This window comes from Prunus mume, linkage group LG8 (assembly GCF_029339155.1).
Source record: "Prunus mume cultivar Tortuosa linkage group LG8, ASM2933915v1, whole genome shotgun sequence".
Taxonomy (NCBI): Eukaryota; Viridiplantae; Streptophyta; class Magnoliopsida; order Rosales; family Rosaceae; genus Prunus; species Prunus mume.
The window spans coordinates 6,495,985-6,522,844 of NC_142705.1; the positions used below are offsets into that span (position 1 = coordinate 6,495,985).

The 26,860-nt window shown below is 37.0% G+C and overlaps 5 protein-coding genes, 1 long non-coding RNA gene and 1 pseudogene across 8 annotated transcripts; 5 read left to right on the forward strand and 2 right to left on the reverse strand.

The window, feature by feature from the left end:
• The first annotated feature begins 937 nt into the window (after positions 1–937).
• Positions 938–1,582, forward strand: LOC103340378 (methionine-S-oxide reductase). Its single transcript, XM_008243786.3, has one exon. It carries the CDS (start codon positions 985–987, stop codon positions 1,414–1,416), a length of 432 nt encoding a protein of 143 aa, XP_008242008.2. The 5' UTR covers positions 938–984; the 3' UTR covers positions 1,417–1,582.
• A 593-nt stretch (positions 1,583–2,175) lies between these two features.
• Positions 2,176–3,314, forward strand: LOC103340379 (Big1). Its single transcript, XM_008243787.3, has 3 exons — positions 2,176–2,460; positions 2,686–2,822; positions 2,934–3,314. The coding sequence occupies exons 1-3, from the start codon at positions 2,248–2,250 to the stop codon at positions 3,076–3,078; spliced, it is 495 nt and encodes a 164-aa protein (XP_008242009.2). The 5' UTR covers positions 2,176–2,247; the 3' UTR covers positions 3,079–3,314.
• Positions 3,315–3,975: 661 nt separating this feature from the next.
• LOC103340380 (putative prolyl 4-hydroxylase 10) lies at positions 3,976–7,068 on the forward strand. Of its 2 annotated transcripts, none has more exons than XM_008243788.2 (8): positions 3,976–4,370; positions 4,458–4,539; positions 4,800–4,897; positions 5,032–5,129; positions 5,322–5,451; positions 5,553–5,740; positions 6,347–6,435; positions 6,648–7,068. In XM_008243788.2, exons 1-7 carry the CDS (start codon positions 4,165–4,167, stop codon positions 6,418–6,420), a joined length of 876 nt encoding a protein of 291 aa, XP_008242010.1. In that variant the 5' UTR covers positions 3,976–4,164; the 3' UTR covers positions 6,421–6,435; positions 6,648–7,068. The 2 variants fall into 2 exon arrangements, with proteins under 2 accessions (XP_008242010.1, XP_088898883.1); XM_089042757.1 differs by having other exon boundaries at positions 3,977–4,370; positions 5,032–5,125; positions 5,273–5,451.
• LOC148914599 (uncharacterized) lies at positions 6,973–7,409 on the reverse strand. Its single transcript, XR_016122679.1, has 2 exons — positions 7,268–7,409; positions 6,973–7,187 (listed from the first exon to the last, which is right to left on the reverse strand). It is a non-coding gene; the product is annotated as an uncharacterized LOC148914599 (long non-coding RNA).
• Positions 7,410–7,442: 33 nt separating this feature from the next.
• On the reverse strand, positions 7,443–13,701 carry LOC103340381 (aconitase 1). Its single transcript, XM_008243789.2, has 20 exons — positions 13,429–13,701; positions 13,204–13,308; positions 12,822–12,982; positions 12,634–12,726; positions 12,293–12,478; positions 12,023–12,184; positions 11,705–11,849; positions 11,439–11,581; positions 11,310–11,366; positions 11,140–11,219; positions 10,964–11,039; positions 10,048–10,233; positions 9,726–9,793; positions 9,520–9,638; positions 9,311–9,432; positions 9,038–9,136; positions 8,426–8,905; positions 8,178–8,276; positions 7,834–8,076; positions 7,443–7,737 (listed from the first exon to the last, which is right to left on the reverse strand). Exons 1-20 carry the CDS (start codon positions 13,430–13,432, stop codon positions 7,669–7,671), a joined length of 2,697 nt encoding a protein of 898 aa, XP_008242011.2. The 5' UTR covers positions 13,433–13,701; the 3' UTR covers positions 7,443–7,668.
• Positions 13,702–17,848: 4,147 nt separating this feature from the next.
• Positions 17,849–20,188, forward strand: LOC103340383 (NEP1-interacting protein 2). Its single transcript, XM_008243790.3, has 5 exons — positions 17,849–18,542; positions 19,083–19,261; positions 19,413–19,496; positions 19,598–19,765; positions 19,883–20,188. The coding sequence occupies exons 1-5, from the start codon at positions 18,389–18,391 to the stop codon at positions 20,003–20,005; spliced, it is 708 nt and encodes a 235-aa protein (XP_008242012.1). The 5' UTR covers positions 17,849–18,388; the 3' UTR covers positions 20,006–20,188.
• Positions 20,189–24,150: 3,962 nt separating this feature from the next.
• Positions 24,151–26,783, forward strand: LOC103340384 (putative serine/threonine-protein kinase PBL11; annotated as a pseudogene). The gene is made up of 7 exons (XR_016122687.1): positions 24,151–24,474; positions 24,833–25,036; positions 25,140–25,211; positions 25,308–25,376; positions 25,459–25,521; positions 25,621–25,943; positions 26,111–26,783. The product of XR_016122687.1 is annotated as a putative serine/threonine-protein kinase PBL11 (transcript).
• Positions 26,784–26,860: the final 77 nt, after the last annotated feature.

The window sequence follows — 26,860 nt, forward strand, 5'->3', positions numbered from 1 at the left end:
AATCTAAATTCTGTCATTTTAAAAGTATCTATTTTTTAATTCATTCATCCAAACATAGGGTTATTGGAAAGGAGAAGACTTTGTTTTTTATTAAAAAAAAGGGAAAGACTTTGGATGTATGCTACAACAAATGCATTAAATTGTGTGTCTTAATAATATGAATAAATACACTGATAAATGTTAGAGAGGAGCAAATGCTACTCATTATAGCATTGAGAGAGTAAATACAATTTCACTAATGGTGTGTTTATTAATCAAGAATTAGAATTCTAATTATGAATTGAATTACCATCTATGGAGGATTCTGCTTTACTTCACATCAAAGAATTACAAAGTAAGTGGAGCCTTATACAAAATTAGGAAATTGAATTCCTGATTTTTGAGTAATTCAATTATTGAGTGGGAGATGATATTTTAATTCCTGGAAAACTGACTCATTAGGAATTCATATTTTTTTTACCTATTATATCCTCACACAATTTTAAAAATTCTAAATTTATCATATACTTTAACCTAACAACGAGAACATTTTAGTAATTAACACAACTCCTATCTCAATTCCATATAATTTAGTAAACATGCCATAAATACAATTATGCTTTCACATTATCTATTACTCTCATATCCCTGTCTATTTTACAACACATTTTACTCTTATTTATAGTTTTTGCTTTTTAACTCATTTTTTAAAATGATTTAAAATTGAGAATATATATATATATATATATATGTGGACAATCTTGGTATTTCATCATGACCAAACACGAGACCTAATTATGCCCCAAATTCCAAATGGCCAATCAAATATTAGAAAATTGGCTGTACTTATTTGCTCGCAATAGATGGGTCGGGTTGTATTTTCCCATTGGATCACCCATCGCTGCTGTGATGGGGTCCACCTGATTTTCCACGCCACGTAGCCAAACGCGGTTTGGAAAATTCTCCTCACCTCTCTCCCCGTCAGCTCAAAAACCAAACGCCAAAATGCGAAACGTCTTCTTCTCCAAACCCAAATTCAACTCAACAATGGCTTCCGATTCGATCTACACCTGCACGGAGTGCGGGGCAAACCTGAACCTAAGCGCCTCCTATCTCTACCCACCGGACTTCTTCTTCGAGGCCGGCAACAAGGGAACGCTGTCGTTTTCGTGGGTCGACGGCACCAAGTTCAGGTTCGAGAAGGAGGACAAGATCAGGCCCTTTTTCGAAACCAGAAACTACTGGGGCATCCAGAGGACCAGGACCAAGATCAAGTGCAACGGCTGCGGGCGGCTCGTCGGGCATATCTACGATGATGGGCCCCCCATGACTGACAGTCCAGGTCAGTTCCACATGGGGCCCAGCCAGGTCATTCCCAGAGCTGCTAGATATAGATTCAAGACCAAGGCCCTTCGTGTTTCATCGTCTGGGACTTAGTTGGAATTCTGAGAATTGTTTCTGTAATGTTTGAAGTTGTTTTTCTTTAACATACTGTAAAGGGTCTTTTGTGTTTTTTATTATGTTGATTCTATATACTGTCTTGTGGTTGAAGAAGATCGTATTAAATTTGTAATTAATCTTAAGTCTGAAAATTTTGATATAATTCCCACAAAAATTATTGCATTAAAAACAGCAAAATCCAGGTGCATTTTCTGGGAAATTTGGAAATAAAAAAAAAAAAAATCCCCTTGTTTCTCTTGTTGGTTTCAATTTGAGGCTAAAGCTGTGGACTTTTCGTTTTGGGCAGGCAGCAGCCTATTTTCTTAATGGTTGAAGGACAGGAATCCAGTTATGAAATTAAAAAGATGATTAGCAACTAAAAGCACATTTGTCGGTGGACTTTTTTGGGGTTGGTCAATTTTTTGGATGCTTGGAATTAAGAACATTCTGCCAAAATATTTAGGTGGGGAGTTACTGCAATCTAAATTCTCAATCTTACTCGAAGTTTCGATCTGCAACTACCAGTCAATTTTTCGTTGTATTTTGTGCTTCTTCTTAACGGGCAACACCGCCAGGCTCTAGCTAACTGATATAAAATTAAAATTCAACCCCCCTTTGTAAAATGGCTGATTAGAGAATAGAAATGGGCGTTGTGACTGGAAAACGAAGCTATCAGTCATGTTTGAAAGTTAGGTTGGAGCAGTAGCTATGGAGGGTTGGTCGTGAAAATCGATATCCAAGTCTTTCAATCATTAGTTATTCCTTCCCCCATATTGCAATCTTTCACAGATAGAGCAGGCACCGTTGCGAATTCAAGTAGGCAAAAGGATGAGCATGAAGATGAAGCAAATAGTGGAGGCACCGGCATCACCGCCTCCACCGCCTCCACCACTTCCAAGGTTCTGGGCTGAGAAGGATGCGCCACAGAGTGTGACAAAGCGAGAAATTGCCAGGTTCTGGTTTCAGAAGCGCATTGAGGAAGAGGAGCACCTCCTCGCTGCTATCAAGGCTGCAGCACGTATTAGAGCCCTCAAGCTCTCGGTAAGATTTTTCATGACACAAGTTAAAAAGCCATGCATTCAAAAGGGACTTTGGCTAAAATTTTAAGAGAGATGATCAAATCTTCATTGCAGCCTAGTTTTTGCAATTATGCAGAATCTCTTGGCAAAAGAAAAGACTTCAAAATGAATTGTTAGGAGGGTAGGCTGAAAGAAGCATTTGAATTTCTTACATTTGCTTAACTTGTTGAAGGTGTGTGTTGTATAGGAGGAAGATTACAGAAGTTTTGAGGAGTCCTTGAACGACGACGACAAAGCCAACGATAAGGATAGCTCTGCTGCAGCCACTAATGACAGCAACAAGGATGGAAACAACAACGAAGTTCGCGTTGGGATTAAGGACTGGTGAGTTAATTTGTCTCAATCAATCAAATGGCTCAATCAAGTTCAATAATAAGCCTGCTTGAAAATTCTCAAAGTCCTCTCAACAGAGATTTTAAACAAACATGTTTGCAGGTGGACAAAGAGCAAGTATGCATACTTGAACCAGCCAGCCATAGAGTCCATGGAGCCTCCGAAAAGGCGCACCTCCACGTATGTTCCCAATTGTTTTGCCTATAAGCCCACCCCTCTCTACCCTACCTCTCTCGGTGTGTTTTAGAACAGCTGATCAGCAGCGGCTTCAATTGATTGGACTGAAAATGGTTCATGAATTGTATGTCTCTTTGGAATAAGTAAAGGTTTGCAGCCTTTGCAAGCATTGGTTTCATCATGTGGTGTATTTCTAAACAAAACCACAGAATTTAATTGGGATGTAGTGTAAAGAAAAGAGTCCCTTTGTTTGTTTGGTTTGTGTGTGCAGTGCAATATGCAGGTCATGACATATTTTTCTGTTTCTGTTCAGCATAACAGGATGCTGTCTTTCTGAATATTCTTAAAATTTTGACTAGTCTTTTCTGCTCAAAATACATGCTGGAAGGTCCAAATTCAAATGTTGGATTGTTAGCAGCCAATCCCAAATAACAAGAATATTAACATCAGTCTGGCCTAATCTTGACTGTAGCAAACAGACCTCAAGTACCCTTCCTAACTTCACTGAAATATGTAGAGAATTTGTAATTGTAAACCCAAAATATTTTGAGTCATCAAACTTTGGATCTCTAATTATTAACCTCAAAATCTGAATCAACCGCAGCATTTGCAGCAATTGGTAGAATGGATCAACACGGCTCTAAATTTTGTGTCAAAAGACCTCAAATAAATCTAACAATATTGTTAATTTGAACCGCACATTCATACATTTTAATAAGAATTAATGTATTAAAATAAGTCGAACGTGTCGGATTATCACAAAGAAAAACGTAACATGTCAAGAGTACTATTTTGACAAAGGAACACCTAATGTGTTGAGGACTAAGCCATAGATAATTGTTATTTTGACGAAGGGAAAGTTGTAATTAATAATTTTCCTTTTCTTGAGAATAATTGCATATATAAAAAGATAGAAGAAACATAAAAAAGGCAAAAAAGAATTAAATACGATTTATAAGCAGATACAGTACTGGGATTTTAATTTGAGACTTTGAAAACAAAAGCGCGTAGAGGTTGTGAGAGGGTAGACGTAAGATGTTATAATATAATCAAATCTCTCATCGCAGACCTTCAGATCTTGCTGTTCCAGTTTCCATTTCCAAATCCAATCCTCGATCTTAATCTCTAGGGTTCAAGTTCAATCTCTCACAGATCAATGGCGGTTAAGCCAAGGCACGCGCGCCTTCAGACTCGCAAAACATCGTCTTCTTCCTCCACGCTGGTCCTCACTTTGCTCGTCATGTTCACTTTCGTGATCCTCATTCTTCTCGCCCTGGGAATACTCTCGGTCCCGAGCGGCTCCTCCGGCAACTCGGCCAAGGCAAACGATCTCAGCTCGATTGTACGGAAGAGTGCCGACAGGTGCGTGATGGGTCGGTTTGAGGTTTTTTTTTTTTTTTTTGGTTTCAATTCTGGTTGGTAATTTGGTAATTGTTTTGACTTTAATAGAAATGAAGAAGAAGGGGCAGGGGAGCAGTGGGTCGAAGTCATCTCATGGGAGCCGAGAGCATTTATCTATCACAATTTCTTGGTGAGCTCGCTTTAACTCTCTCACTCATGAAGAATTTATGATGTTTCTGAATTAGTAGCTTGTATTTTCGGAAAAATCGAAATGAGCATCTATGGTGTGTTGGAGTTTCTGATAATTGTGCCAATATATCTTGGGTAGCATTTAGTGTGGAATTAACGTAATTGCATATGGTTTTGGGTGAAATTAAGGCTTCATATATACCTGGATTTGATGCAATCTAAATTCACCAAAAGCTGAACTCAGTTGGCTAATTTTGGCAGACCAAGGAGGAATGTGAATATCTAATCGATCTTGCCAAACCTAGTATGCACAAGTCAACAGTAGTTGATAGTGAAACTGGAAAGAGCAAAGATAGCAGGTCTTGGTTTCTCACTTCATTCCCTTGTGTCATTTCAGTTAAAAGATGTAGATGGGAAAATCTATTGTCTTTCTTTTCATTCCCTTGCTTTATCCCCTCATGTGCGGTGCAATTGTTGTATATCTTGTATGCAGGGTCCGTACAAGCTCTGGAACATTTTTGCAAAGAGGGCGCGATAAAATTATCAGGAACATTGAGAAGAGAATTGCTAATTTCACCTTTTTACCTGTAGGTATGCTGTTGAACTCATGCCCTCTTATTTATGTATTTTTTGTGCCTTTTACTGATTTTTCTGCCTTCAAAGTTGAAGGTACTGCCTTCATGTGGACTACAATGTTTACCTAAAGCTATGATGTTCATCTATTAATAATGTAGCTATGCATGTTCCATACAATTCACGAGCTGTTTTTTACACGAAATACAGAACACGGGGAGGGACTTCAAGTTCTCCACTATGAAGTTGGACAGAAGTATGAGCCTCACTATGACTACTTTCAAGATGAGTTCAACACTAGGAATGGAGGTCAACGTATAGCTACGGTTCTCATGTACCTGTAAGTTTCATAGTGTGTCTGCCTAAACACCCTTACTTCTGGTGCACTACATAGACCCACTAATATTCTTCGGAAATGTTTTCTCCTCCCATGTGGTGCAGCTCAGATGTTGAAGAAGGGGGTGAGACTGTGTTCCCTGCTGCCGAAGGGAATATTAGTTCTGTGCCTTGGTGGGATGAGCTATCTGAATGTGGGAAAAAGGGACTTTCTGTTAAACCCAAGATGGGGGACGCGTTGCTTTTCTGGAGCATGAGGCCTGATGCATCTCTGGATCCTTCAAGTTTGCATGGTTAGTAGCTTACTCATAATTAATTAGGGAGATTCACTATTATACCCAATATAGAGACCCAAAATACCCTATATGAAATGGACTTTAGAAACACATCCAAAGTCCATTTACAACATAATAGAGGCTTTTAACTTCTTATAAATTACAAAAATGCCATCTATTTCTTAAAACAAGCCCAACCCCAAAAGCTCATAAAAAAACCCAAAACACTCAATAGGGCATCAAAGTAATTTAATAATCAAAATTAAATTAAATAGAGCCAGCTGTTATTTTTTGAGTTTTTTTGGGGTTTGTTTATAGAAATTAAATGGTGTAGGGTTTATTTATATTTTTTGTGCTAAGATTGGGTATATGACTAAATATCTCAATTAATTATTGGCTTTGTGAAGCATCAATTTCAGGCTTCTATGATTCCAAAATATCCATCATGGAAAATGACATGTTTATGCGTGCTTCCTTTATGAATTTAATCCTAATTTAAAACATAGATTTCAATGATTTTTTTTTGTGCATCAGATTTCGAACTTTTATTAGTTCATTCACAAACATGCTGACTTGTAATACCTTTATTAATAATGAGTCAAATTTCTCTCCTGTTTATTTCAGGCGGATGCCCTGTGATTAAGGGAAATAAATGGTCATCTACTAAATGGGTGCGTGTCAACGAGTACAAAATTTAAACTATTACACCAAAGGTAACTATCCATACCCAAAATAGATAACTAACAGTTTATATGGTTGCTGCATTCTGTGAAGCTACCACATTCAGTTTCTCAAATTCCCAAAATGGGCCAATTGACTGTTCTATGCTTTTGTTCTTATGTATTGCTTGGTTCAGGTTATGCTGTCATGCTATTTCTACATTTCAATTATATAATATTGTTTTCTTTACGATTACCTCTGGCAGGCTATATGAGTTCTTATGTTGTAGTACTTGTCAACATCTCAAGCCAGAGCTTCAGTACTTGTGCTTCAAGTCTCATTTGTAACCTAATACACCGATCGGCGCCTGCATGCCACTTAGGTTTTGATGTACTACAGCTGCTCTTCTACTAAATCAATTTTTGTTTCTTAGCTATATATTCTTGTTATTACAACCCCTGATAAAATAAAACATCTATGTTCTTTTTTTATTTATGGGCATTCCAACTCTCAGAAGGTTTAGGACATTGAGTTGTTGAAAAGAAACAGTGAAAAGAAATGAGCTTGTTCATTCACAGGAAACCAAAAAATTGCACGTTCCAATTGTATGTTTATTCATGTATTCTTGTATGGAATCAACCCATGTCAGGTTCACCCCGAACCCCGAGACAAGGATGATTCAAATTCCTGGAATTTCAAATCACACAATCGATGGACTTGCTACAATCTTGTGGATAGTTTGTGTGACAATCGCACGCATGTGTAGGTGCCAGTTGGGAGCTTTGTGAAGCATCAATTTCACACGCTGTCAAATACATACACATGAGCATCACTCAAATACATGACTTACGTACACACGAGCATCACTCCAATAATGTGACTTACTGTGGTTGACCTAACACCTTTTGAAAATAAGTTTTCAATTGTCATGTTATGTGTTAACACAAGTTAAAACGCTCTAGCCGAAAACAAGGTCGCATTGATTGCCCTCCACACCTTATAAACCAAAAGTTAAAAAGTTAAAAATGGAAAATTTAGAAAACCATCAACGACATGATAATATCAAAAAAAATTCATCACGATTAATACAAACGCTAAAACGCCTGAATATTCTGATACAAGAATAGAATACTCCCACCAATATTCCATTATTTATAATGTAGTTGGGGTCAGCTCTGGGATTGAAACAACGTTTTGTTGCCGAACCATGTAGATTATTAGAACTTGAGGAAAAATTGGTACAATGTTGAACTACACCTGCATGCCAATAGCCTTTTCTGGTTGATCTAGCTTTTGATCAGATTCCTGATGACATATTGCAAAATGCCTCCATGATCAAAATATGCCAGCTCAACCTGCAACGAAGAAGAAACAAGGGAATTTTGAAGCAACCTGAACTTGACAAGGCTAATAAAGATACAAAAGAAGCAGAGCATGATGCAGTCCATTACCTCTGTATCGAATCGTAGTGTACATACAAAGGATTTGCCATTATCTGTCACCACTGTAACATCCTGTCCGGGTTTAATTTCACCAACACTGCTTGGAAGATTGATGGTGTAACGTTCCTCACCAGTTAACCCAAGAGTGTCTGCGTCTTCCCCAGTCTTAAAACATAGTGGAATGATGCCCATGCCCACAAGATTACTGCGGTGAATGCGCTCAAAGCTCTTTGCTATGACCGCCTTCACACCCTGAAAATAATTATGATTTAAAGCAGACTTCATTAGATAAGTCAAAGATGGCAAACATATATTTGAATTAAAATGGAATGGGATACTGCCAGAGGGCATACCAGTAGCATTGGACCCTTAGCAGCCCAATCACGAGAACTTCCACTCCCGTATTCAGCACCAGCCAAAATAATCGTAGCATGCCCTTCACTTCTGTACCTCTGTTAATAAAAGTCAAAGAGCAAAAATTGTAGATTCAGGTGGGGCTTGAAGGCATCAACTTTAAAACATTGAATACAGATAGTCTTCCCAAGAAATTTAAACCATTTTTGGATAACCTTATGTAAAAGTTAAGATGAGTGGGCATTACCATGGCAGCATCAAACACGGACAGTTTCTCTCCAGTGGGAATATGGATTGTTTTGGGACCAACTTCTCCTTTCAAAAATTTATTGACTAGCCGAATATTTGCAAAGGTGCCTCTTGCCATAATCTCATCATTACCACGGCGACTTCCATAAGAGTTGAAGTCCCTTCTATCAACACCACGTTCCAGAAGGTATTTGGCTGCTGGACTGTCTTTGTGGATGCTACCAGCAGGTGAGATGTGGTCAGTTGTGATACTATCTCCAAAGTTGAGCAAGCAGTAAGCATTCTTCACTCCATGAGCGCCCGGAGGAGACATGGTCATATCTTTGAAATAAGGTGGCTCATGTATATAAGTTGATTTTGGGTCCCAGGCATAAAGAGTGCCATCCGGTACGGATAACTGATTCCACATTGGATTTCCTTTGGTGATTGCTTCGTATGTAGCCATAAACATATGAGGAAGCACATTTGATTGCACAACCTGAAGACAGAATAATTAGACCAACAAGAATTTCCAATCCCTCAATTTCTATAGTAACTGTACTAGTGAGTTCATTCCAAAGTTATCAGAAAAGTAAAAAGAAATTCCCAGTAAAGCAGTAGAGCAATTTACCTCCGCTACTTCTTCATTAGATGGCCAAATGTCCCTGAAAAATATCTTCTTACCATCTTTTCCCAACCCAATTGGTTCTGTTTCGAAATCAATATCTACCTGCACCACAGCCAACGAATGAGATATTGCACCAAAAAGACAAATGTGACAGGCACAAAATCATTTTAGCACAACAAAAAAGGCATATGCATATGAATAGCAGAAAAGAAGCATATAACATAACATGATACAGATAGTAACAAGCAGCTGTGCAAGAACTTATGAGCTCCGTACCGTTCCAGCAAGAGCATAGGCAACAACAAGGGGAGGAGAAGCAAGATAATTGGCCCTTGTTAAAGGATGCACACGACCCTCAAAATTCCTATTTCCAGACAACACAGCGGCAGCTACAATATCTGTAAATGAGGAGAAAATCAACTACTTAGTCACCTTGCAAGACTCCATAGAGTAGCACTACTGTAGAAAATTTATAGAAAGTATACCATTTTCTGTAATAGCTGATGCCACAGCGTCATCAATATCTCCTGAATTCCCAATGCATGTGGTGCATCCATACCCAACAATATGAAACCCTAACTGATTCAAATACTGCTGCAACCCACTGCAGGACAATACATGACTTATGATGAATACCTTACAAAAGTAGTATAACTTTCCAAAGATGTGGTACAGAGATTCTTAAAAGTACCTCTTTTGCAAGTATTTGGTTACAACCCCAGAACCCGGAGCAAGACTTGTCTTAATCCATGGCTTGACCTAATAAAAGACACATTGCACGTAGAATTAATTAAAAAGACTCACTATAATGCCCTACATTATATAATGCTGAAATAAGATAAGCTTCCACACCTTCATTATTCAACTCCAAAAGTATTCAGTAGACCAAAAAACATGGGGGCAGCAATTTCTAGTGGTTCTAGCATAATATATTTCTTTTCTCACTTTCTCTTTTTCATCCTATGAATGATTATACCATTATGAGAAATGAGCTACAAGTAGAGACATCCAACCTCCAATCCTAATTCACAAGCTTTCTTTGCAACCAAAGCAGCTCCAAGCATTACACTAGGATTTGAGGTGTTTGTGCAACTGGTGATAGCTGCTATAACTACATCCCCATGCCTTAGCTGTGCTGGGGTTCCGTGAAATGTGAACTCTACAACTTTATTTTGAGATTCCTTCGGCACAGCAAAACCCTGCAATACCATGCAAGAAACATAAGAAAAAGAGAGAGGGTTGATGCACAATTACCCATTATGATCATATCACTAAAACTACTATGAGCAATAGTCTCAGTCATCAAATTACTAAAATGGAAAACTAAAGGCCTGTTTGATAACCATTTCAATTTTAGTTTTCATTTTTCATTTTTTGTGCTAGAGTATAGAGGAAAATGAGAGTGAGAATGGGAGTGAGGATGAGATTGAGAGTGAGGATGAGAGGGGAGGATGAGAAGCAGGAGTCAGAAAAGTGAAAACAATTTCAAATAGATTTCAGTTTTTTGTTTTTGTTTTCACTTTTGTTACTCATCCCTCCCATCCTCCACTCTCATGTTCCCTCTCAATCCCATCTCCACTCTCACTCTCACTCTTTTCCCTCTATAATCTAGCACAAAAAATGAAAACTAAAAACTAAAATTGAAACGGTTATCAAACGGGCCCTAAGACACTGAAAGTTTTCTATGGTCATCGACCAAAAATGAGTTATGATCCTTGCATTTTCTCTTCTTAATCAAAATCTTAAACGTCCATGTGTCACCATGTCCCATCCTTAGGATAAGCTTTTGAGGAAAAGGTTTTCTAACCATGGAAACAGAATAAATAGAAATTTCCTTACTCACAGAATCAAATTCTGGAATATTCAAATGGCCCTACAGTTTCCATGCCGTACTATATGAAAATTTGTGTTAATGCTGGAACTTCTCACCTTAAATCCAACTCTATTGTCAAGGCATGCGTGCCAATCCACTTTCATTTCTTTCAAAGTAACACGATCATGTGGCCTACAAGACATATGCTTCTCAGTGGCACATCAAAAAATATCGAAATTAAAATTTTGTATTAAGTGCGTGCATAATAGCTTGATTTGACAATAAATTGTACCTCTTTGGACCTGATATGCATGGTTCCACTTCATTAAGATTTAGCTCCAGATAAGAGGAGTACACTCTCTCAACCTGGGGCTGAGTTGAGGAAAAATATTCATTCAGAAACCATATTGCAGAAGTTGTTCAATAGAATGGTATTCAAGGTCATGGGTGCGCATATTGTACCTCATTGTAGTCGACAAACATCCTATTAGCCCGTAAATAGGATTCTATCAGAGCAACCTGCATGGTAATTTTTATCTCAGCATATAAACAAACGGACAGGATAATGAAAATGTTTAACCATGCACTCACCTTGTCATCACTTCTGCCAGTTAGTTTCAGATATTGCAACGTGACACGATCCACAGGAAAGAAGCCCATAGTCGCACCATACTCGGGAGACATGTTGGCAATTGTGGCACGGTCTGCTAGTGACAATTCACTCATGCCTTCTCCTGCATAAGAAAGTAAAGGCCAACATCTAATGTGAGATGAATAAGCAAACCAGACAGCAGCTGGAGCCTCTATCATCAAAAAACTAATATCACTAGATACTAAGACTACATATATGGGTTTACCATAGAACTCCACAAACTTGCCGACAACTCCATGCTTCCTCAGCATTTGAGTAACTGTCAGAACCAAGTCAGTAGCTGTCACACCATCTCTCAGTTTTCCTAGTAATTTAAACCCAACCACACCGGGCAGGACCATGCTCATGGGCTGTATTGAAAAAAAATTAAAAGAGCAAATGAATATTTCTGGATAAGAAACTGCAGAAGGTAGTGCATTGCAATAAAACCCAAGTGAAATATAATACAAGGCACAGTAATGAAAAGAAGATATCAAGTTATTTATCAAAAAGCAGGCCTCTCCATGGAAATAAACTCCTTTACCTGGCCAAGCATTGTGGCTTCTGCTTCGATCCCACCCACTCCCCAGCCAGCAACACCTAATCCATCAATCATTGTTGTGTGAGAATCGGTCCCAACCACACTATCAGGATAAAGCAAGCCATCTGTGTTGAACACGACTCGACCAAGGTATTCCAAATTAACCTGTACATCAGAAATTCAATTTGTATGTCTCAGGTTGGCATTCTGGAATGAAAATAGGCGTTATACATTAGAGATTACACTTTTTTGTTTCCATATTAATTAAATTACCTGGTGAACAATCCCTGATCCAGGAGGAACAACAAGCATGTTATGGAATGCATTTGATCCCCATTTCAGAAAACCAAACCGTTCTTTGTTTCTCTGGAACTCGAGTTCCATATTTGCCTGCACTGCGTTTACTGATCTTGCCACATCTACCTGAACCGAGTGATCAATGACAAGATCTACTGGGACCTACATTCATGAGAAACTAATGCTGATACTCTTTGAAATAATTAAGAGAACAAAAGCAAATGGCATGTGCATAATGAAACCCAATGACTATCACGTTATAGAAAACAAGAAATGCCAATGTGAGACAATAGTGCACACATATATGTGTAGCTCACCAATGGGTTAATCTTGTTAGAATCTCCCTTTAGATTGTTCATGGCATCTCTCATGCAAGCCAGATCAACAACAGCAGGCACCCCAGTAAAATCCTGTGAACCAGATGAACAAACACAGTGACAATCCACATATCACTAACGTTGTGGTAATGAAAAGTTCCAACACTGACTATCCACAACGTATTTACCTGAAGAAGAACTCTAGCAGGTTTGAATGGGATCTCAACCTGCTTGGGAGATGTGTTCTCCCAATCAATAATTTTCTCAACATCCTTACTCTTAACCTGAAACTCGTCACAGTTACGGATTGCTGATTCAAGAAGGATCTTGATAGAGAATGGCAGTTTGTCTGCAACACAAACACCAATACACGGTCAATATTTCATCACAAAGTTTCACACTTTAAAGTATATCACACAAAAGAACTCACTGTTTCGTTGCAATAATCCAAAACAACTACTTTGCACAACACAAAACACAAAGACTCAAAATTTCTACTCATTTCCTAATGTTTCTCGAAAATCAAACAGAGAATACAAGAAAACCAATTAGAGGAACAAAAAAACAAACCAATTCTAGGATCATTGAGAGCTGGTAAGCTGTAGTATTTTCCGAATTCACCACCATCTGGCTTCTCAAGCGCCGTCAGTATCTTCTGAAATGGATTCGCCGTCGCTGCAAATCAACCCAAAACGTCAAAATCCAAAACAAAAGCCAAAAAACAAAACAAAAAAGCAGCGATCAGAAAAAAAAAACAAAAAAAAACAAAAAATGAGTAAAATCGTGCTGCAGTACCCATAGCGATATACTGATCCAAGCTTTCAGCTAATCGGATCGAACCAGTTACTTTTAGGGTTTTGATTTAATTCGAAATGAAGTGGAAGATTTGAGAGAGTGAGAAGGTTGAAGTGAAAGGAGGAGGAGGAGGAAGAGGACTACACGTTATATGAAGTATTTGTTGTCGTGTGTTTTCTTGGTCCGATGAATATCCTGATCTTAGTGAACAAGAATTAGGTGAGCGCGCGCCTAATTTAATAATTCCTGCGCTTTTTTATCTGATTTGGTATTGGACTGTTTGTTGGGTATCTTCTCTTCTGATAAGGCCAAGCGTGGGCCTTCTTGGGCTGGCCGTGTGGCTTTTCATGAATTTTCTATTTCTTGCCTTTTGCTATTTTTAGACCATTTTGGTTCTTTTCTTTTCTTTCTTTTTTGATCTTAGTTTAGCAATAGAATAGAATCCTATAGCACAAGTGAAAATGTTTGAAACTTCGACCTTAAACTGTACTTTGTGTCACTCAGGACGTGTTTGAGATTGCTAATGAAATGGTTAAGAACAATCAAAAATGTCCCTAACAGTGTTTGACAGAAAAACTTAAAAGTGTTTCTGAATTGTAAAAGCATTTTATCGACGAAGTAGTTCCAACTGCTTTTGGAAAAAAAAAAACGTTTTTATCTTAAAATTTTCGACGTCTTTCTAGTTATGAGCCTACGTACTTTCTACAAAAGCATTTGGCAACTTTTCTTGCTCACACGATTTCTCTCTATCCAAAAATACAAATTTAGTAACCGAAGAACAGACTTCATCGGTAGACATCACCACCACCAGATACTTCATATCATGATTATGGGTATATGCTCGGGTATCTGTGGCCATATGTGAATTGCTGAAATATCAGAGCCCACTGGATGTTAATGCTGTTTTTGGAATTAGCAAAACCTTGTGGTGGTTTACCTGATTTTTACAACTACAAAAACTGCCCTCATGGGCCTCAACCATCACTATATCTCTAAAGCTGGAACGCAATCTCTCTCAAATTAATTTATTTGAGAGACACTCTTGTAGGGCTCACTTCGTATTGTGTTTTATTAATCAAACTCGTCTATTTTGTAGATACTCATTCAAATATCATCTCTACAAAAAAAATCACTTGAATCCGATATCATTTGACCACTCAATTGAATTATTGAAATTTTAGTATTTTCTTGAAGCTCCGTGTTCTTTGATTTTGTATGACACAATTGGATATCAAAACGGTTTCTGATTTGTCTATTTTTTTTTGCGAGGAATATCTATTAATGTGACTTAAAAAATAGATGCTTTGGATCGTTGAAAAAAATTCATAGATGACCCTAAAGGGTGTCTCTCAAATAAAATTATTTGAGTAATCCCACAATAGAAGGGGGCTAAAAATGAAGAAGAACGATTTGGATATATATGGGTTTGTTGAAAATGGAAAAGGGACCACATAATGTTTTAGGCATTAGGGTTTAGGATCATCTTTCAATAGGACATTGTTTGGAGTTGGAAAGAGAGCATGAACTTGTCATAAAATTAAATTAATTGTTATTATCCCCCATCTCAAAAGAAAATGTACTTCTAAAAAAAAATTCAAGAAAATAAAATACCCAGTTGGACTTTAAGAGCACTTCCAGTGGTGCTCCTCACCAGCAACAAGGGCCCAAGCCCATTGATGTTCCAGGCTGCTGGAGAGCTCCACAAGCCTAGGTAGGCTCGAAGGTAAGAACAACCTGGATTGTTGCCTGAGGTTGCTGATGTCAGTGATGATGTCAGTAACGAAATTTTTTTAAAACAATCTTTAAAAATACTAAAAATTTCAGAATTTTTTTAAATAAATACTTAGTCATATTCTTCACTTTCCACACCAAAACTCTATACAAATTCCTCATATCCTATTTGTATATAGTTTTGGCGTGGGAAGTGAAGAATATGACTAAGTGTTTATTTTTAAACATTTTGATTTTTAGTTTTTTAGTTTTTATATAAAATTTTGTTGCTGATTTATATAAAATTTTGTTGCTAACGTAAACCCAAGCCATCTGTTTTTGCCTTTTGGCTTGTTTCTTTGGGACCTGCTGCCGGACAACTTAGGCCTTCGGAAAGCCAACATGCAACTCCAGCGATTGCCTTTGTTAGGGCAAGAGGAGCCCAAATTGCAGGTTGGCATTCCAGGGGCCTTGCCTAGGCAAGCAAATGGGTCCCAAAGCAAACCGAGCCAGTTCAAAGTAAAAGCAGGCTGTTGCATGGGTTTCTTGATGTCAGCGACAACAAAAAAATTAAAAAAATCTAAAAAAATACTAAGAATTTCAGAATTTTTTAAAATAAATACTTAGTCATATTCTTCACTTCCCACACCAAAACTCTATACAAATTCTTCTCCTAATATCTCATGTGAATAGTGATTGTCATGCAATGAGTTAAAACACCACAAGCCTTTGCAAGGGCTGCTAATATTCAAGTAAATAGTAACATCCCTTGCCTTGCTCTTACCCTTTGTCATATCAAATGGCTGGAAGTGCTCTAAATAGTAAGATCTGGTAGGTTTTCTCTGATTGCAATACAATTAATTGAAAATTTCAGTAAGAAATTTTTCATTGATCATAACATGATATGGGCCATTGTTTAGCTTAACCACCAGAGTAAAGAAAGAAAGAAAACGTCAGAGGGTATTTGACATATACATAATATATGCATGACATATGATGATCCCACTAATTAGATAATTAAGAACATCCTAGACTTGATTAGAATGCATAATTATATCTCCAAATCTGGATATATTTTTCTTTCCAGAAGGAGAGAGAGTAATGCATATATTATATGGACTTGGAAGCAGCTAGCGTGTGGTTAAGGCAATGTACATTTTTTATTTTTTTTGGTCTGAAAAAAGGCAATGTACATTAAACACAAAGAAGAAAAGAAAGTTCTAGCTAGCTAAAGCTTCAAGTGCTTTCAAACTTTCTTGACTTCAACTTCTAAATGATATTTGCCTATTTGAAATTGATGATGACATTCATATCTTAATTACATACGTAATACATGTTCCCTCATATGAAGGTAAACATATACTTACTTACATATTCTAGAACTCTCTTGGTCTCTCATCATATCATCAAGAACTTTAATTTGACTTAAAAAATAGCCACCCCAACTTCCTCAATATTTCCATGACTTAAAAAATCCATTTTTCATTTTGGTGAGGTTAAATTTGAAAGGCGTGTATACGAAAACGAGAGGAAAACGTAAATGTAACAACACTTTCTCTTTCTCACTTGTTTCACTCATTATGTTGAGTGAGAAAGAAAGAGAGTACATATTCTGGATGCGAAATGTTTTTTCTTTTCTTTTTTCTTCCCATGAAAACCATTCCATGTTTACATATGTCTAGATGTACATGACAGTCTTTTAAATAGAATTAAATCTTATACTATATAATAAGTAGTCAAAAAAACAAGTGGAGCTTATAAGCTAGCAGCCTAAAAGGGATGGATGGTGATACTTTTCCAGGAAGCACTCGCCTTAAGCCGTTTATACTTTTTCCAACCGCGTTTAGTAGAAGCAACATCACCACGTTTTCAAATGAGGCGTTTTGTACAGACTCCATAGTCATCTTTGATTCGATTAGAAGAAAGTCATAATTCAACATAGAATGTTTCTAGTAGTTTAGAAATTCAAGTTTGGCTAATTAGCAAGGATAGTCCAATCTTATACACATCTAAATCTCCGTTAAGCTCGATTGGATTCAAATGATCCAAACTTAATCGGCAACAAAATTGTCAAAAATGTTAGTTAAATTTCGTCTCGAATTTGAGCTCATCCCAACCCTAGATATTCCATCTAATCTTTTCAAACATACGAAAATTTTCAAATTGAATTCGGAGGAGCTCGGTTGAATTAACTCATACAAGCATTACAAAATAAAACATGCGTCACCCACCTAACACACCTACCACAAAACAACACTCCTTTCTATCACATAAAATCGGATAATAATATGTAACGAACTGTTAGGCTCCCCCTCTCAATAACCAGCTATTTTCGCTCCTTAATTTAAAATTCAGTTTAATTTTGCCACGTTTTCATTTTTGGTTGGACAATTATAATAAAATTAAGTTAAAACTTAGCTATCTGTTTGTGTTTGGTCATCTTTGTTGAGGAGTAATTAATCAGACATTGTAATGGCTTTTCTACGTTGAGGTGGCAGAGGCAAGAACATACCATTTTAAGCAAAAGCCAAGCCAATAACCAAACCAACCCAAAAACAAAGAAAGGAAAAAACAATTGCAGATATTTTCATTGCCTTTGCCTACCCTGTGGAAATAAGGAAAATCTTCCAAGCTTCGTAGAAACTGCTCGTGGACAGCGGTGGCCAATCAATTGGGCTCAAAAGCTCACAAAACCAACCCCACACCCTTGACTCTCTCTCTCTCTCTCTCTCTCTCATTGTTGAAAAATGGGTGATGGAAAATAAAAATTTAATTTTGCAGTGACGGGTTTTGTGGACGATTTATAGCCTGAACAAGGACGCTCGATTGTCAAAGCAGAAGCTTCTTATTAGTAATGGGTTGCTATTTCTCTTCTCTCTCTCACACATGTATTTGTAGCCAAAATTACTAATCTTTTTCTACAGAGGCAAAGACCTATATTTTCTTTCATCCACGAGCAAATATAGCTCTAATGGAAGAAAACAGGGCTTATTAGCTAGAGAGAGAGAGAGAAAGCGACAGAGAGAGAGAGTCGTATGTCAAAGAGAAAAAAAAGCTTTAAATGCGAGTTGGTTGATGTGGTTTTCCCGTCTTCTATCTCTTCTCTTAAGGACTAAGCATACCTATCCCTTCTTTTATATATACACGCAGATATTGGTGACCTCTTTAAAGGGTTTAAATTTCATTGCTTTAAGATCAACAACATCCAGCTACAAAGGCTTTTATAAACCCAACAGTTTCTGACCCAACAATGGATTTTATTGCACACCCATCTCGGTTTTCTTCATCTTCTTCGTTTTCATTTGGGAATTTCTTTGAGAGGATCAAGGAATTTTGCAACTTTGCGGTCTCTGCGATTCTTGGGAACATTTTCTCTGCGATCTTCACCTTCTTCTTTGCATTAGGTTCGTTTTTCTCTTCGTCTCATTTGCCTTTCGACGGTTCATTCTCAGCCTTTTGTTTTTGTTTTATGTTATTGGGTTCTGTTTGTTCATTGTTGTCTTTGATGAAAGTTTTTGTCTTTCTTTGTTAATGCCTTACATGGGTGTTGCCTCTTGATCTGTTTCTGTCTTTTTGACGTCGGTACTGCAATTAATTGGATTTGGCTCTTGAATAATTGATATCTGCAACCAAGATCAAATTGTTTTCTGGTACTGACAGAGGAAAGGAATTCAATTTCATGCATTGGAATTTGTAGATTTTGTTAACAGAATTGAATTTCATTTGGGAGCATGATGCATGGGCTGATATGCCATTGATTTGTTAAATTCTAGCTCTAATTAAAGTAAAAGCTTTCACTTATAGACAAGGGTTTTTTTTGTGAATTCTTGTCCTTTTACATTCATCCAAATATGTCTGGATCCTTGGAACAGAGAGCGTTTTGGTAATTAAGACGTGTTTTATCTTAACATTCTCACTAATGGAAATGACATTTTTGTGTGCAGTGGGCACCATGTTAGGAGCTATGACTGGAGCTTTGATAGGCCAAGAGACTGAGAGTGGATTTGTAAGAGGGGCTGCTGTTGGAGCAATATCAGGAGCTGTTTTCTCTATCGAAGTGTTTGAATCTTCCCTTATTCTTTGGCAATCAGATGAGTCCGGAATTGGGTGTCTTCTGTATTTGGTGAGATTATTTGTAGGGTTAGGGGGTCACTGCAAATTTTGCTCTTTAGAATGCATGAGTTTGGTGAATTTTATCTTCAAGCTTTAATAGAGTTGCAATTAGCAAATGCCATTATGAGTGCCTAATTCATGTTTTCTCATAAACTATGCAGATTGATGTCATTGCAAGTCTCCTAAGCGGTAGACTAGTCCGCGAACGGATCGGTCCAGCCATGTTAAGTGCAGTGCAAAGTCAGGTAATTTCCATACCTAGATGCTAGTTCTTATGTGAGAATCAACTCCAAATGCTAATTTATGTGCTTACTAATTTATTGTTCATTTCCTTGTGTTTAACCAGATGGGCGCAGTTGAATCAAGCTTTGATGAGATCCCCAATATCTTTGACACTGGTGGGTCCAAAGGGTTGCCTGGAGATTCAGTTGAAAAGATCCCAAAGATCATTATTACTAGCAACAATAATGTGGATGCTTCTGGGGAGAAAGTCTCTTGTTCAGTTTGCCTTCAGGTTAAAATCTTAAAGCCATATTGTTTTTTTTTTTTTTTTTTTTTCTCTCACAGGCTCTTAGGGTTGCTGTTAAATTTGAAACATACTGATTGAAATTATGAATTTTTACATTATCAGGACTTTCAGCTTGGAGAGACAGTTAGAAGTTTGCCCCACTGCCATCACATGTTTCATCTACCTTGTATAGACAAGTGGCTCCTGCGGCATGGTTCATGCCCACTATGCAGAAGGGATCTGTGATCTGTGATGTGTCTGTAAATTACCAAATGAGTAAAGTTCTTTTATTGATCATACAATTTTGTACCTTTTTTCATCTGTATTGTTGGCTAAAGGCTGCTCCAGTAGTTTCATGCTCTACACTGTGAGTTGATGTATAAATTTTTTGATAGTTTTTATTGCACAGCAACCCCTACTTTCATAGCACCACATTTACTCCTTTGTACTGGCAAGGACAATTGTGCTTTTGGTTGGTTAATGGTGGCGTGGCAAGGCATTTATAATTCACCTCTAGCCTCAGCCTAGAGGTGGAGGGCCCTGCTTGACATCAAGGCTCTGTCTGCTAAAACAGATTCCATTGAAGAATTAGAAACGTTTCTCTTTTGCTGAATTGAAGAAGTAAAGACACTGAAAGAAGAAATATATTTTGGATCCTCAGTTACTGGTGATCAGAGGTTCTTTTTTATCCAGCATATTGGGATCCAATGCCAGAATTTTTCTGCAGAAGTAAAGGATGTTAATAACTATTTTACGAGGATAACTTAAAGCAATCTTATCCATATTTCCACTTTAACCCAGATACCAATTGCTCCAAAATTTTCAAATAAACATAATGCTATCCTCCTGACATGTAAATTCTTCTCCTTCTGCGGAGATGCCTATTTTTCTCATCTGATCTGTGAGTGTAAGGACTGCAATTACTTTTCTTCTGATGCAAGTGATGGAGAATTAGTTGCCTCCACAACTGGGATATCTCGGTGTAAATTTTGCTGATAAAGTTATCTAATCAGGTAGGTAGGAACATTATATCACAAATAGAAAACACTTTTCTTTTGGATATGGTATGTTTTTTAACAAGCAAAGTACAAACTTTCCAACCAGACAAATAATTAGGTAAAATTTTCTTCCCGGTGCATCAGATTTTATCCCATCCCTTACAAGACTGGAGATGAATTCTGACTCAAGTCAGTACTTAAAATAAGGAAATCAGTCATCTACCACTAAAGATTGGGAAATCAAGAAAAGAGATTACAAGACTGGGATGGATTGTTTTTCAATAAATAATTCAGGCAATGCTGAGTTAGATGCTTGTTTTATTTTTGTATTCGTTTGAACAGCACGGACCACAGGCAAAGTCATTAAAGCGAGGCATAAAATATCTTTGTAGCCATTGAGCGAGAAATTGCCACAACCCCCCACTGTAGAGAACAAGTAGAGTACAGTCATAAGCACTTCAGCTACCACATGAATAATTTAGAAATCTCAAATTAACATGCGGGCCAGCCATATTGTACATCTATCTATGAAAGCTTTAATTTCTTACCCTACATCTCTCACATTTATGAAAGTATGCATCTTTCAGTATGAGTAATTAATAACATGATAAGATCACATGAATAGTAATTAATTCGAGACCATTTTCATCAACTTAACCACCCAATTCAATACTTTGGATGAAATGAGATCTAAAGCGACCTATAAAGATGTGAGGTTTTATCTCAAATCTATCGATGTGATTAGTGATGAACAACTTACTCTTTAACTATAAATCATTATGGTGTTCTTTCAGCGTGAAATCACAACTAATTCTACATTTATAATTTGTATCGAGCTACACAACCTTAACTGTATCAAACTGTGATCGAGTGATAATATATTTTCCCTCTTAATAAAATAACTAGAGGTTAATGGTTTACATTTATATTTTCTGGTGGGCACCTTTTCTTTTCTTTTCTTTTACACTGTGAAATAAATGCGCCTAGCTGCCACCTCAGGTGAAACCACACTCATCAACATGCGTGTATATGTCACCTTCAACATCCTTCATGTCTTTACTCTCTGTACTTGCGGCTGTATTTGGCTCCTTCTTCCCAGTATCGTGTGGATAATTTGTTGAATCATGTGATCTTCTCACACGAGACTTTGTTTTTGCCTAGGGCTTTTTGCAAATAACCTGTAAAGCCATGATCTCAAAGTAATTAACGTGACTTTGAAGCATAATTACAAATGAATACACTATCATTTCATGTCGTGCTTGATAAACGAAAGAAAACGTAAGATGCGTGCATCAAGTGCATCAATCGAACAAAAGAAAAAGTGCATCAAGTGGAGCTAAGAAGGTAACTAATAAGATAAAGGGGCGGAGTTAGAAATTTTTTCAAAACTTGCTGTAATTATTATTATTTTCATATACTTATGTATGAGTGGTTGAATGACTTTATATAAGGAGTTGTTCGGATGTAACAGACCTATTTGTGCAAGGGTTGAGTGGGCTAATTTTCATTTAGTGGGATGAATTAACACCAAATTGTTGCACTTCAAAAACATTACATTGGGTTGGAGCCCACCTCCGCCCTAGAATAAGATCCGAGTCATCTCTATAAGATTATATTTGAGCATATATATATATATATATTCTTTGATCAATTAAACTTCATGTATATGTGTCTATGAAAATTTGAAGTAACATGTTATAATACTCACTTTTATTTATTTATCTTATTATAGGAACATGTCATAATTTGAAGGGAGCATTTTGTCTTATTTTTCACTATTATTCGATTTTCTTAATTTGTCTTAATCATAGCTTATTTTAACTATTTTCGTAAATTTTCGCCATTGTTTCTCAATTTTTTGTGGTACACAGGTTCTCAATTTTCGCCGTCGTTTCTCTTCCCCTCCCCAATTGATAACACGTGAATTGCCTCAGATTTTTTTTGTGGTGGACAAATAAATAAGGGCAAAATGTATTTATATATACATATTGGGTGTAATGAGAAAGAAGTTGGGTGCAAACAAAGTTGGTTTTGTACATGAATTTGTAAATTTAATTATCGTTTTTGCTTAAAACACCCCCAATGCTTAAGGGCTCGTTTGAAAGTGATTCGGTGATAGAAAGCGGTTTTATTATGCTAGGATGATCTGTTTAATATGTCTTACAAATATACTAATTATAACTTCCATTCTCAAAAGAATCTAATGCAAACCAAAGACTAAGGACATGGTATCCAAAGCATCCAAAGCTAATCAGGTCAATACACAAAACCAATTGCACATAAAGACATCGTATAGCTTCAAATCATCAATATTGGACCAATGCAAATTATTATGTATACAATTTTTAAAGAAAAATTTTCTAATATTTACCTGTCAAAGATTAATTTGTATAAATATAACAAATAGCATTCATGTCAATTTGTTTCTAGTTGGTTGGGGGAAATATTTTGCAATTAATTAAAAAGATGAATCAGTCGTTTTGGATGCATACTCTACCAATAAACAGTTTTTCTTCATTTGTTTTTTTTCCTGCCATTGTCACTGGTGCTGTTTGCTTGCATAATGAACATTATTTTTCATTTGGGTTTTTTTTTTCTTCCTTTGTCTAAGTCAAATATTTTTATTGATATTAATATTTCTTTTGTGGATCGTCACTGACATTATTTTTTATGCCTAATTATCTTGTTTAGAGATTGCAGAAGCTTAGAAACACTTTAGGGGTTTCATGGTGAAATGACCAAAATGAAAAAAAGTCACATAGCATACGGAAAGATAGTTTGGTCCGGGACACTAATTTACATAATGATATTGTCATCAAATTAACTATAATACCTTGGATGAGATAAGGCCACTCATCTAAGTGTGGGGTTTTATTTCAAAAAACCTCAGTGATCATAATCACTCTCATATCCATAATTTTTATCGAACCACACAATCCTAACACTCCATATCGTGTCGATATTTGATAATATATAATCAAGTATTGTAAATTGATGCCCTAATCAATCACTCCCCACTTTACATACTAATTTAATTTTGGAATCATTTAACTATAACAACCAATATACTTAGGAGCAAAACACATGTCAGTTTTGAACTTAAGAAGCATGGGAATTCTATGCTTCTTATAGCAGGAAATGTACAATCATGCAAACATCAATTCACATATACGTATAGATGCAGATGTTATTTTTGGCTTATATGCCGTCTTAGCATGTAAGACCTAGTCATAAGTGATGACTAGAATACTGACTCTTTGAAACCATAGACTTGTATATATATATATATATATATATATATATATATTTGAAAACATTAATTAGCCGGCAGATGTCAGTTTGTGATCAGCTTATATGCACTAACACTTTCCAATATTCCTTCCTACCTCTCTCTCTCTCTCTCTCTCTCTCTCTCTCTTCAAGGAAGAAAAATTTATTTGTTTGATGCAGATGAGCAGATATAGAATGAGCAACATGTTTTAAGAACAATTTGAATTCATTTCTTATTTGGTGTGAGAATGGCAATGCAGCGTTATTTGGCAGTGGCTTCACCACCATCTCCAAGTTCTGGTCATTCTCATCAAACTCATATATTGGGAGGCTTTGTTGTTGGCATTTTGACAGTCTTGGTGGTTGCTTTGTTATTTTACTTGATCAAGACGAAGCTCTTACCAGCTCTCAGGCACAGGCAATTGCCACAGAAGCTTGGGCAGAAAGGTGAGCAGAACCCTCAGTTTGCAGCAATTAACATTTTCCCATTTCTAAGTAATTATAGGCCCCACCAAGTTAACCCAATTTTTGCACACTCTTCTTGGAAAACCATGAAAGAAATAAGATTGCACATTCTTCTAGCTTATTTGGCTAGGTAATATTCTCTTAATTTATCAAATACTATCAAATGTACAGCATGTTATGTTATTTGAGTGTCAAATTAAACATCGTGGATTAAAATTTAAAAATAAGAATTTACTAACGCTTCAAATTGTTTGAGAAGAGAACGTTAGTTACAATTTTTGTAAAATGCAAAGACCTTGAACTAAAATTTGGGGTGTGACTTCATTTGTTTGTCTATTAGGAAATTTGAAAGAAGAGAAAATATTGCTCAGGCGGTTCCAATTAGAGGAACTGGTGAAGGCCACCAAGAACTTCAGCAAAGATTGCTTGTTGGGTTGTGGTGCTTTTGGAAGTGTCTACCAGGGGACTTTTGATGATCTGCAGACACTAGCCATTAAGCGAACCCACGCTGATTCGTTTCAGAGTGCAGAAGAATTCAGAAATGGTGAGCCTGAACCAATATATAATAAATGTGTCACACATCAGAAGAGATTAAGATTCACAAGTTGCATATTAATCTGATTTCTGTGTAGTGTTTCCTTGAACAGAAGTGAGGCTACTTTCTAAGGTCAAGCACAGAAACCTTGTAGGTTTGGTTGGATTTTGTGAAGAACCATCTGGTACTTGCATGCATTGTGCAATTTTCAGGTCTTGCCCTCTCTGTTTCCAAAAATACTTCCTGCATATTAATATGGCTGAATTGTGATTTGGGATAGGAGCAAGAGGAGGAAAAGTTTTGATCTATGAATATGTACCAAATGGTTCTCTACTTGATTATTTTATGGGTATGTTCCTTCGCTTACCTGAAAATTAAACTTACTTTGTTACATGTTAATCTTCCTATTTAATTAGTAAATTTATATGTAGGAAGAAAATGGAGGAGCTTAACTTGGAGGCAAAGAGTGAACATAGCCATTGGAGCAGCAAAAGGTTGGTTGCATACAGATTTTATGCTACAATTAACTGATTACGTTTACAGAAAGAAAAAAAAATGATGACAATAATAAAGTTGGTTGTGCAATTTTACAGGCATTGCTCATTTGCATGAAGGGGTCAGCCCAAGCATAATCCACCGTGACATAAAGCCGAGTAACATCTTGATAGGAGATGGATTTGAAGCCAAGGTTTCAGATTTTGGACTGGTGAGATCCGGACCAACTGGGGATCAATCACATGTCAGTAGCCAAATCAAAGGAACTCCAGGATACCTTGACCCTGCCTATTGTTCAAGTTTCCATCTAACCCCATTCAGTGATGTCTATAGCTTTGGTGTCATACTTCTGCAACTTGTTTCTTCCCGGCCTGCAGTCGATCTAACGGGACATCGCCCTAAACAACATATCATTGACTGGGTAAAAATACTTAAACGTTGTTCATTGTTAGAATGTAAGAAACTTAAGATCTTTCTAATCCCAATAGGGTAAACCAACAAACTTCATAACTCATTGCTAATAAGGACTGCAAAACATTAGCCTTTGTTTTGAGTTATAGTGAATAAGTATTGTGTTCTTGAATGCAGGCAAGGCCTAGCATAGAGCGAGGTCATGTTGAGGAGATTTTAGATGCTAATCTTTTAACAGAGCCATGCGACACAGAGATGATGCTAAAGATGGGACAACTTGGCCTACGATGTGTTGTAAAAGTACCCAAAAACCGTCCTACAATGTCCGAAGTGTGTCAAGAACTTGAAGAGGCCCTCTACAATGCAGACAACTTATTCATCAACAAACAGCCTTCAAGGGAGTCTCAAGATCAACTGGCTCTCGTCGACCAACAGAGACAGGGCATAAAAGATCGATCGACTACGATCAGTCTCAAAACTCCGTGAGCATAGATGGCATTGGATTTCAGAGGTTTCATGTGGACATAGATAGCCTCTCCTTTCAGAGCACAAGCTTAAGGTGTTTGGAGTTGGACAATAGTAGTATCAGTATCGACATTGATAATTTCGAAGATATACATGAGGAATCTAGTAGAGAAAAAGAATTAAACATGTAACAGATGTAAGTTGATGCCCATGTTTTTCTTTCCTCTGTGTGTGTGTGTGTGTGTGTGTGTGTTTGTGTGTGCGCGCGTGTGAGAGAGAGAGAGAGAGAGAGAGAGAAGTTCCAGTATAACTGTGCTTCTGATTTGTGGGTATATTGTGAATTTGCTGTATTGTGATATATTATCAATTCCTTAAAGTTCCATTGTATCTGTGCAGATTGGGGGTACATTCTGAGTTGCTTGAGTGCAATATATTCTCATTCCTTTAAGAAGCACTATTATC